Raw genomic sequence first — 12981 nt, 5'->3', positions numbered from 1 at the left:
GTATATTACAAACGACAGCGAATAAAATGCCAGACTATAATTTTTTAAATGTACCTGCGCGCGCGTTTACAGGCATGACCAGCCAAGTATAAAATTGTGTTTTACGATTACTCAGCTATGAATATCTTAATTGAAAATAAAAACATATAACATGCGTATATATATAACGTATCTACAACAGTGATAAGTCTTAAAATATATTTATATACACAGCAAAGATACGCGAGCAGCTGATATACTATTAAATAAAAACGCTTGTCCTCGGATCACATCGCGGCGACGTCGTGACTATGTATTTAATGTTATATACAAATACATTATACACATATATATATATATATACATATGTATATATTAATATAAGCACATGACCCATCTCGTGGGTCTTTCTATTGCAACTTTTCCGCCAGAAAAATTTGAACCGTGACGAGCGATACGTATAATATATTATAATATATAATAGTCGAATACATACGGTTATATATGTAATATGTATACAATATACATATAGATATTAGATAGTCGGTAAACAATTTAATAATATACATATTACATAAGTATAATACGATTATTTGCATCCTATAATTCTTGTTTCCTTAATGGTAAACCGCTAAAATAAACATTTATAATCTGATAAAAATCAAAGGTTTAGCCATTTTTTATGTCTATCGTACCTATATGTATATAGTTTCAGATTGTTTTTTTTTCTTGTTGATGTGGTATAGTCGCTTATTATTATGTTTGCAGCTTAGTATTTGTTTCTGAAAATGTTAATTTAAGTACATTAAAAGGTACACTACAATTTATCTCACGTAGTCAGTGCTGCATGATAATATTATTGTTGTATTATGTACAATGTACTCTGCAGCATGTTTAAATTTGAAGTGTTAAACAAATAAATAGTAAATAATAATGTAATTTTTCTAACCAATCTAATCTTTGTATACACTATAGTTGCAGATTATAATATATATATATTATATATAGAGAGAGAGAGAAATATTTTATAATCTATATATAGTATAAATATACATTTTTTTCAATTTTAAAAAAGTCATTGACTTGCAACATTTTATTAACTCTCCTGTTAAATAAATATAAATTAATACATTTGGCTTATGAACAATAGAATTATATTTTAAAATCGAAGAAGCAAACTTAATTTATTGAACTGTATATTGGTTTTCACTATGTATACAATATACCATAAATAAATCTAAGGTATATATATACATATACTATATAGGTATTGTATATAAATAAATTATTACAAAATTAAATCAATAAATACTTTTTTTTAAACACGTTGACTGCTATAGCAGACATACTAATTTAAGTCGTAATATGAACATGACTGCTATAACAGTTATACGTTTGCACGTCGTAAAATGGCATAACTGCTATAGCAGTCATGTTAGTTATGGATTTATCGTACTAAGACAAATGTAATATCCATTTACGACTTACAGTCTGGTCAGGCAAAATGAAACAGATGACTTATTTTGATGAGCCATTTTCAAAATTAGTCAAAATATGACTGCTGCTAAAATTATAGTCAGGTACCTAACTTCTATAGCAGTCATATCCTTCAACGTGTTAACACACGTGTACACTCATTTGTACAATGGTGCTAGCTTATATAATGCTTATTAATACCTGCAACTGCAGAGCGCCAAAGGCTTTTTTTTTATAAGGTACAGCAGTGTTCCATTTAAGAGTAACATTAGTATTATACGTGTTTTTATATTTAACATAAGACGGCAAGCAACACACTCTTTGAATAAATAGTTAAATAGACATTTTTTTTTTACCCCAGTTATTTCAAAACAGATCTGTTCCACTGCGCATGTGTATTGAACACTTGTTTTTCAAACACAATTATAGTTCAGTTGAAACTCTAGAGGATCACAATTCACAATCGACTGAATCGTTCTCGGCGACAAACGAATATAAAACATCAAATTACATTTTAGCTAAATATTCATATATACCTAGGTACGGCTATCGAACGATTGAGAACGGTACCATTGAGAACGTTATTTTTGGCAACACGATTGAGAAAATGAGAACGTTCGAGTTTTTTTTTTTTCAACGTAGCGAAGTGTAATCGATCGATAATATATTAATATGAGCACAATAATCTGTTGACATTTATTGAACTTTTATCGGATTTTCCGGATGTTAATAGTAACTTAGATACAAGATACGAGAGAAATAAGAATGATGGTTAGATTAGATTTGAAGTTGTGCAGTTGTGCAGTTTGCAGTCGTTGTACAAACTATTCGTCAAATAAAAATAGATTAAAATGGAAAATAACGAAATTAAAATGATAAAAAGTGAACGAGATGAAGACCTGATATTATTAGACAACAATAAATTTCGTTTTATTCGAAAACGTAAAGACACGAGGATGAAATGGAAGTGTTCAAATAATATTTGTACTGCAAGCATTCTAACTGACTCAGAAAAAAAAACAATTATCAAAAGACTCGGTAAGCATAACCATTCTAATATCCCTACATCTACTATAGAACGTCAAGTTGTACGTGAAAACTGCAAACGAAAAGCCGTAGATAGCATTTCAACAAAACTGAATAAAATAATACGCACAGAACTTTTAACAGACAATTATTCGAATTTATGTCACAAAGACTTTAGAACGGTTAGGAAATGTATGTACACCGAAAGAAGAAAATACTATCCACAATTTCCTAAGTCACTTGATGAAGTATATACACAATTTAAAGAAAATCAAAATGAAACCAGTTTAATGTGCAAAGGGGAAAAATTTATTCACGTACCTGACAATCAACTGTTTATATGTTTAACTACAGCAAAAAATATAGAATTTATGACGAAATGTACTGATTTCTTTGGTGATGGCACATTTGAATATGCACCAAAATATTTTCTTCAGCTTTACACGATTTATTGTTTTAAAAATGGTCATTATGTGCCTGTGGTATACTTTTTTTTAAATGACAAATTAAAAGAAACGTATACTAATATGTGGAAGTTTATTGTTGACTTATGTTTTAAATTGACAAAAAAAGTATTAACCATTCCTAATTTGCACTTGGAGTTTGAACGTGGAGCCCATGAAGCAGTGAAAGAAGTGTTTCCTGATATTAATATTGTTGTATTAATGGTTGTATTGTGGTTGTAGATTTCATCTAGGACAAGCATGGTGGCGAAAGGTGACTTAAAAATAAATTATCGTATAGAATTTAAATTTAAATATTTTTTTTTTTTTAGATAAATAGTGAAAGTGAACTTCGAAACGCATACAAAAATCCTGAAGATGACCTAGGAAATTGGCTAAAGATGTTTTTTGGTCTTCAATTTCTAGACCATGACGAAGTTGAAGATGCATTTGTAGAGTTAATCGCTATTTGTCCAAATGAAGAAATTGGTCACATTTTTTCGGATTATGTTTTAAACAATTACATAGAGCCTGGGTGTCCATTCAATACAAACTTGTGGGCAATGAAACCTTCAGAAAATCCCGGGTAATTTTCAAATAAATTAATACATACAAATTATTATTTACTACAATTCATAACTTTCTAGGACTACTAACTCTGCAGAAAGCTTTCACAGAACATACAACAGTCAATTTTACAGCTCTCATCTAGCAATATATATAGTTATTAAAATTCTGATTGAAACTCAAGCAGAAACAGTATTGCAAATAGCTACGATAGAACAGGGTAAAAAAAAAGAAACGCCAATAAAACAAAAGGATAAAATACTTGATATTCATAGTAAATATATGTGGTATCTGGGAAATAAAAATTCTAATAATTTATTAAAATATTTAGAGTATGTTGGCTTACGCTATCCTGCTATAACTGATATATAGGTAATTAAGTTGTCATTATAAAATATTATATTTATTTCATTTTTATACATATATATTTCATTTAATTTTATAAGTTCTGTGTTGACGCGTGTTTTATACATCAGAGATGTCATTATTATTATCTGTATTATTATATTATCTTATGATCGACAATATCGGTCCGATCGATGTACAATTATTTTACTTCTTTTAGTGTATGTTAAACCGTGGGTCCATGTATATACGTGTCACCGTGTCCGTTCTCGTATATTATTAAATAAATTGTTAAATTATTAAATTATGTTTAAGTGTTAAACTTGAATAAATCAATAAAAATACATTAAGCCTATACAGTCCACTAAAAAACCATAACATATATATAATATACACTATACAGGTATTAGATATTTTTTTAAATTCCTACATAATATTTAATATTTGTTATTTTTAATTAGGCGCTTATTTGTATACGATTATGATTATAAATTTATGACTTTTTTCAAGAATATATTTTATTTTATGTATATTGAATTTTTCAAAAACCAAATAAATGATATGGCGACGTTGCACGTAAATTCGTTCTCAATCGTATTGTTTTTTGGGTTTTTTTGGGGTCGGCGGTAAGTTCTTTGTTAATTCTAAGTGTTCTCAATCGTTCGGCCAAAAAGGTATAACATTCTCAATCATATTTTATTGTTAGATACGACCGACCTACTATCTACCTTACTATCTTCGTTGATTGTTTTCATAATTTCTTTGAAATTGTTCTCGCTATCTAATGAAATAATTAAAACAAACTCGGGTTTTCTTAGGTAAAATAGACTCTCTATATCTCCATTGCTACATTCATTTTTAAAAATCTTCTTTTTCTTCTCGTAATAAGTGTAATAACATTCCTTTTTCATTTTCAATTTGCACTATACAAACTATATTCTATTAATCTACCCCTTACAAAGATAATGCTGCAGATCACCCATCTTTCTCTATATAGTATTCTTAACACTATAACTATAATATACTATCTTGATTTTTTTATCAATAGTTTTTGTGTACCTATAAATTTATTTATTATCGTTATTTGTAATTGTAACCATTGGGGGCTATCAGCTCATGGATTTTATAAAAAAAAAAAAAAAAATAAGTAACTGATATAGAAGTCTGTCGATATTTATTATCACACACACACACGCACACACCCATCAGTAGCCAATATAGGTACATCATAATATGTATAGTATTATGTGCAGACTACTGTACACAAACGGAATGAGGAGACTATACTCGTCAGAGATGCCGACCACGTTTCCTATACCATACACTGCAGCCATAGGGAGAGAGGCGAATGATCGATGAGTGCGTTTCAGACAAACCGGACAGTAATATTATAGGTATTTATATATATATGTAGCTATAGTGTACGAAAGAGGCGAGAGAGTTTTATATTTTTCTTTTAAAAATCACGAGTCGTCGTCGTGGCCGTCGTGCGTGCATTATTGTACGACGTGGAAGCTTGGCCAACAAACCACGCGTCTGATCCATAACTCTCCGAATTAAATCTTCCTCACATCACCGACGCGCCCGGACGGAATACTAATCGCGCTTTCCCCGCGCCGCCGCTGGCACGACGAAAATATTATTAGGTATATACATATATACAGAATATAGGTAGCTATATGTGTGTATGTATATGATATCTCGCGATCTCCCGACACACTGCACCTCGTCATATACATCCATATATAATAGTATAGGTTTAAGTATAATATAGGTAGGTACTATATATTATATACAGTATATACCAGTTATTACTTATTAGTTACCCATACACTTATCCAAATCATTATTATTATATTGTACGATAAATGTATTTATACACCTATAATATATTCATGAGTATACCTATTTATATTATACGTATAGGGTGGTTTTTTTTACCCACCCGTGTATAGGTACCTACATTTTCTATAATCTGAGTCAATTTTTGTATTTTTGAAAGTATTAATAATTATATACTATATTTTTTTTTTTTTTTAACTTCTTAGGTTTTTTAATCTGGTCAAGAGGTCGACGATAACGTATATGTTCTCAATTTCATAATCAGAAGCACAGAATACTTTTATAAAAATGTCGATGTTTAATAGTATCGATAGTTTTATTTGTTTCGTTAAAACTTTTACTGGAGTAAAATGATAAAAGTTGTGATTCACACTAGTATTCTATACACTTATTAAAGCTTTAGAAAAAAATATAATAGCTATTTAAAATTTGGTGTTATACATCAGGATTGATGGAAAGAAAAAATAATAAAATCCCGAAAAACTTCAATGATAATAAATAATATATTTTTATAAAAATTTATAATATATAGGACATAGGTATATATATAGTACAGAATATTCAAGTTGTATAAAAACGATTTTGTTTCGTTTCGATTTATACTAAGAAAATTTTACTGTATCCACTTAAATGGACTACCCTATATACAGTTTGTACACTGCAACAGTTGCGCTCACGAGATATTTATATACATATTATACCGGCTTGTCGTGTGCATATAATATAAATTATTAAGGTATATCGTATATGTATATAACATTATAATGTATTATAATATATGATATTTTATTGCAGATATACGTGCGTAAGTCACGCGCATTTACGTATGCGTTCGGGATATTAAATTAAACGAATCGCGAATACACAAAAATAATACCAGAAGCTATATAACCACAAACGGATGCTGTACTAGGTAAGTAGGTACACGCGTTTACTATAAATCATAATATATCAGCTGTATACTAAATTTGACGTTTAACCGGATGCTTAAAAGATTTTTGAAGATAACTGCGTATAAATCGCCCCTTCCGATTTACACCGATTCCCCAAACTATATTATACATATATTATATTACGATAAAGAGGAGGAGTTGTTTTTATCATTCTCAAATCATAATATTTGTACAGCCCCGTGTAAAATCGTGAAAAATTTAAAACAATATTCTGAGTATTATACTCTATACGCACAATATAATATGCGTATGTTTATGATATTATTTATATTATATATATTTTTATTATTATGAAATCCGTGCGGTCGGTGACGCCATTTTGTTTCCGGTCGCCTCCGTAGGCGGACGATCGTCTCTCCCGGATGCTGTGATTGGATCGATCAGTTTCGGTTGGTTTGCCCAACAGGGATGCGACCGCCGCCGCGCCAGCGCAGCTTCAACGAGATCACCGCGGACGATTATGTAGCACGATGTATAATATGTCATCGACGTAGTTGTATACACTTTTTATACTATATTTTAAAATAATAATAATATTATTATGTAGAATAATACAACACATTATACACGTTATTATACCTACGGGTTGTTAATTTAATGCGATTCACTCGTTTAAACATTAAAGTCTGTCAACTCTATTGTGAAGTTTGTCAACGATTTTTTAATTTTTTATACAATATAATACGGTTGCATGTTTGAAAATATCATTACTATATATAATCTTTTTTAAACTATCTACATTTTTGCAATATTTTAAAACAACGGTGAGTTTTTAGGTTTTTATAATTGAGTATACTGATAAAACTTTGATTTGGTGACCCATATTTTTTTTTAAATTTATTATCCGAGTGCAAAATATTTGTACACTACATCGCAAAAGTATTTTTTAAACGTTTTGAGTTGTGCGTGTTTATCATGTTAATAAAACATATAATTTGTTAAACATATTATAATGATGTTTATTTGTCAAAGTTTTTAGAAAAGGATTCTGTTTATACTGTTTACAGATTATAAAAATAGAGGTGAGGTCATAAAATTAAAATGTAAAGAATTCTAAAACATAATACTTACAAAAAAATTGTAACGTTATATTTATTTCAAACCACGAAAAAACATTATTTTGACAGATAAAATTAATATAAACCAGGATAGGCAATGATTAATGAGTAGTTTTTAAAAAAAAAAAAATACAGCTTTTACATATTAACCATTAATTATATACAGTAAAATTAGTATAATATATTATAATTATATAATTAAATATTTCAATAGTGAACATAATATAATTGCATACAATTATTATTTATTTGATATCTTTTAAGTATCTTTAGGATAAAAAACTAAAAGTGAAATGTATGATATGCTGCACATCTGTAATATATTATAAAATATGTACCTATAATATTTGACTATCTATAGGTATAGGCAATATGTCTATATTATATTATAGATACTTTATGTATAGTTTGATTGATTATTTTTATTGCTCTGCACTATTGGAATATACCGAAACCACAGTTAAAACAATAATTTTTAGTTATTTTAATAGTTTTATGATATCATTATGGTTTATTACAAATGATTTCTTTAAATTTTATATAGGCAATATATATCATTTCTATTACTTTTTTTGGTCGGGTGCCCGGATCAACGGGGTTTGAGGGGAAATGCACAACGATATATAAGCGCCTAGCTCTGTATAGCAATAGGTATATACACATAATATATACACGTAAGTAAATGTATACGTATATTATAGGCATTTTTTCAAATTAACCTTTGTGGAAAGGTCACGTGACCTCGTATAATATTAAATTATTTTCCTTACCTGCCTTTATATGTATGTATATATATATTTATGTGTATTTTAATCGTAATTATGCCTTGGTTTATTTTTATCGTATTGTTGATGCGGTTTGTGTATATATTAATATACACACGTACCTATATATAGGTATACATTTTTTTAAACTGTTTGTTAAAAACTCGTGTGTAAATATTATATAATATAATTATACAGTTAGGTAAAATATAATGTATAGTGTTTTATTTTCACGACACGGTCGGTCTACTAATGTATTATACTATACACAGTCAACAGGTATTATACGGTACCTATACCGATAATAAAATAAAAATATACGAGTGTAATATATATCTGTCTAATAATAATAATTGTCGAGGAAAAAAATCTAAATAAAGTCGTTAGGGGAAAAATTAGTTTTACGAGCGTTTATAACAGCTAAATCATTACTGTATTTTTTTATACTCGTCAGTTCAGTATGAAAACTCAACGATTTCTATTTTTAAATGCAAATGCTCTATCTACACCAATTACACGTAATTAAATATGATTATCTATTTGTCATTATTACGAGGTACAAATGGCACAATATAGTTTAGGTATTGGTATTTTGGTATCTAATGTCATATAATTTGTTATAGGGTGCAACTGCTGTGGTTTGTGTGGTGTTCTTTTGGACAAGCTTATGAATAAAATCAATACGACGGCAGCATAATATAATATTCAGTTGTCAAATGGCATGGTTTTGACAAAATTCCAAATAGGTAAAAATGTAAAATGTATTTAAAATAATAAAATATGACAGTACACGATGTAATCTTAATATCTTATATATGTAATAGGTATGATGTTGTTATATTATAATTTGCTATGCATTCATAATAACAAACTTAATAAACTCATAAATAAAAATAATAAGTTAAAATATAATAAATATTAACACATATTGGGTAAAATATATATGCAGTATAAAACATAATAATAGTATAAATAATATCATTAATTATTAATGCCACCTCCCTAATACTATGAACTTTTTTAGTGAGACCTATTATCTCTTTGAAAAATAAAATAAAATAAATTAAGATATTTATATAATATCATCATATTTGTGTATACATTAAACATATATTATTTCAATATAGAATAAGTATTAAGTATAGTTTATTAATATCATAAATTATAATTATAATTTGAATAAACTATATTTTTATACTTATAATTCACACACGAAATGGTAACTAATGAAGATTATATGACAAAAAGAACCATTTCGGACATTTCGATAAAATTGTATTATTTGTATTAAATCGTAGGATTTAAATGTAGTTACGAAAAGTGGTATGGAAGTATAATATTATATAGATATATCATATATGGTACCTATAATAAAATTAGATAAAATTATTTAGATTCAATAGATAGATATTTTGAAAAAATATTAGACTAAATTTTTATATTATGTGATTTTAGAGTTAAGGAATAATCAATACCTATTATATCAATTAGAATAATAAGATAATTATATAATTTTTTTCTTTAAATGCAATATCGCTAACATGAAATAAGAGGGCTGTATGAATTTTTTTTCTCCAAGTTTATCCCTCCCCCCTAAATGAAATCATAACGAGTAATAAAAACTACAAGGATCATTATTTAAAGTAGTTATTATATTATTCATGCAAATATATAATAATTATATAACAAAAATGTTATTATGCAAAGTTTATTAAAAAAAAATTATGATTATTATTCATTATAAATATCCATGGCATTGAATGGTCTGAGATGACCACCGTTGTGAACCTTATTTTTCCGGTCTTAGCCATTCGTCCAATCATGTAACGCTTCCACAGATCTGCAAACAACATTTAATAGCAACTTCGTGTGCCATTTTCAAGGTAATATTATGTAATAATTTCGACTTTACTCGATTTATAATAATTACTAATTAGTGTATACTCGCTATGGACGTGTACAATCGAAACGCATTCTTATTAACGTGTATATAGGTATCATAGATTAATTTAGTTGTGAAATTGTCAGTCATCGATATAATAACAAAATAATAACATGTTTTTGCAGTCCCGTTGCAATTATACACATAGATACTTAATAATTTTTAATATAACTGATCAACTGCAGACATACGAATACGACGGCGTGTATACTTGTATCATAAATATGACGTGTGTACGGTTTTGTTTTTGGATCTTAATTAATTGTCGGAATCGATAAGTAAAAAATTTATTATATTACTTTAATATTTGAACAGTTTTTATATTTTGCAGGTGATGGACATTGAAATCGATTTTTTCGGGAGAGATATAGCAATTTGCCTCATTAAAAAATTCTTAATTATAAGTAGTTTTATCTAACTTTACCTAACCTATAAGTTTCGTTTATAATCTGTTATGTGTAATTGTTATTCAAATAATTGTGTTATTGTCAAACTAAAAACGTATTGATATAATATTATCACGTTAATAACTATATTATAACCCTGTTAAGTATAAAGTAGGCAACTAAAATGATATTCATGAGTTTATGAAATATATATCGACGCCTTCCCTGCTCTCGATATAATATAATTTTATTTTTTTTACTCTCAATAATATAATGACATTTAATGATATTATATTATATCACATATGTCATATTATTATGTCATATCTATTCTGGTGACATTCGAGATGATTCCTGGATGTGCATCGAGGTTCAAAACGTTCAATAACGCGAGGTGAATACTTCCAAAAATGTACCTATTAATCATTCGACTTTTCGAATAAATCGTGTGTCTAAAATTGTTATAACGAAGAATCGAACCCCATTTTTCATATGTAACTTTAATTCAAGTAAAAATAAGAAAAAAACACTTTTATTTTGGAATACACACCGTCCTACTATAATAAAAGTATGTCATTAGTGTGATAACTTGTAGAAAATAATCAATCTGACATGAATAAAACACGCAAATATTGATTATTGAATAGTTCATTGAAACTTATCAGCTTTTATACTTATATAAATATATTATATACCTTTAAAAAACCATATTGTCCGAAAAAATTATTGCGTAAAAACTATAAGTGGTAGATACTTCCAATGGATTTATCATTGTATTGAATTATCTTACATCTTGATATTTATTTTTCATTTTTTTAAAAATTTTCTAAAATCATGTACTTTAAGTCTTAACTGTTAAATCATTCCGATTTTAATTGTAATAGTTACAATATTTATCTATTTTTATAACCAATATAGTGTCTTTAATTTTAATATTAGAGTGAATTTAAGTATTAACAAGCTTAAAGGAAAAATATTATTTGTGTGTTTACTTTTCACATTGGTGTTTGATAATTGGTCAATTTACATTAATATTAAAACAATTCATAAAAAATTGGTTCTGCTGAACGCCAATTCGCTATATATTTTTAAAATCAAATTTTTTCATGTATATAATAATTATGAAGTAGGTAGATAATAAGATGGGAATGTGTAAGTTGTAATGTATTCTGTATTCATGTACTTATATACTATATATACTATATAGTATATATATTTTATATAAGGTCAGAGCGTCAACATGCAAGTTATCGTCGTATATTTGAAATATAAAATGTAAAACTAAAAAGTAGCAGAAGTGCCAAGTGGTTTGAATAGAAAATATATGAACTACATACATTGAGAAAATCACAGAAGTTATAATTTAGAATTGCTCTTTTTATATTTCAAGACTAATAATTGAACATATATCATTAGAACATTAGTTAGGTAATTATATTAGGAGTATACATTTTAAATTTGTATACGATCAAATATAATAATATTACAATGAATTCATGTATTTGTATATCATACTCTCTCTATATATAATATTACCTTATAAATACTTATGATTTTATTGCTATCATCTTTTGTGTTGATAACTGTTTATAATTAGGGCTCGGATTTTAAAGCATATGCTTCTTTTTTTATCTATGAGATAGAAATCTAATTTTTATATATTAATTCGTTTCAAGTCATTCTGTTTCAAAATAATCCTATTTATTTTGGCTCTTTTTTATGTAAATGATTTTTTTTTGCTTTTTTAAAATTATTTCAGCTGTGAATTTTTTATATGTTTATTAAGCTATTGTAATAAAAATAAATAAATTAATAAGACATGTAAAAACCCAGAATGTGGACTAAATGATTATTATTATTAAATTGGGTTATTATTGTTTTCGTTATCGGCTTGATTATTATTTATTAAATGTATAGATTATTATCGATCTACATAATATAGTCCTCAGTAGTCAGTAGGTACCTATATGGTCAGTGTACCTATAAGTTATAACATCGATATCGATCATTTCAAAATTTAAGATTTAGTGTTGTAATTTGATAATTTGAAACCTTTTGTATGAAGTATGCACCGATCACTTCAGTGGATTTAGAGAATTTGTTTTCTATTTATGAAAATATTCTGTCGGACAAAAAAGTCATTTCACTACTGCAAATAATTTATGGAAATACATGGTAGTATAGTTAATTCTTTTTTTTT

At 27.3% G+C, this 12981-nt stretch overlaps 1 protein-coding gene and 1 long non-coding RNA gene across 2 annotated transcripts; both read left to right on the top strand.

Moving 5' to 3' along the window:
* Positions 1-3128: 3128 nt before the first annotated feature.
* Positions 3129-4815, top strand: LOC126551432 (uncharacterized). The gene is made up of 3 exons (XM_050204681.1): positions 3129-3198; positions 3257-3510; positions 3572-4815. The coding sequence occupies exons 2-3, from the start codon at positions 3326-3328 to the stop codon at positions 3861-3863; spliced, it is 477 nt and encodes a 158-aa protein (XP_050060638.1). The 5' UTR covers positions 3129-3198; positions 3257-3325; the 3' UTR covers positions 3864-4815.
* A 64-nt stretch (positions 4816-4879) lies between these two features.
* LOC126551434 (uncharacterized) lies at positions 4880-11520 on the top strand. Its single transcript, XR_007605342.1, has 4 exons — positions 4880-5230; positions 6474-6591; positions 9077-9199; positions 10727-11520. It is a non-coding gene; the product is annotated as an uncharacterized LOC126551434 (long non-coding RNA).
* The last annotated feature ends 1461 nt before the right edge of the window (positions 11521-12981 follow it).

Source organism: Aphis gossypii, chromosome 3 (assembly GCF_020184175.1).
Source record: "Aphis gossypii isolate Hap1 chromosome 3, ASM2018417v2, whole genome shotgun sequence".
In the NCBI taxonomy this organism is placed as follows: domain Eukaryota; kingdom Metazoa; phylum Arthropoda; class Insecta; order Hemiptera; family Aphididae; genus Aphis; species Aphis gossypii.
This window is presented reverse-complemented; position numbering and strand designations above follow the sequence as displayed.

Bases quoted from the DNA above. Each gene is read 5' to 3' on its own strand.
- LOC126551432 (XM_050204681.1), top strand. From the start codon at position 3,326: ATGTTTTTTGGTCTTCAATTTCTAGACCATGACGAAGTTGAAGATGCA. The intron at 3,511-3,571 runs GTAATTTTCAAA...ATAACTTTCTAG, and splicing joins AAACCTTCAGAAAATCCCGG to GACTACTAACTCTGCAGAAA.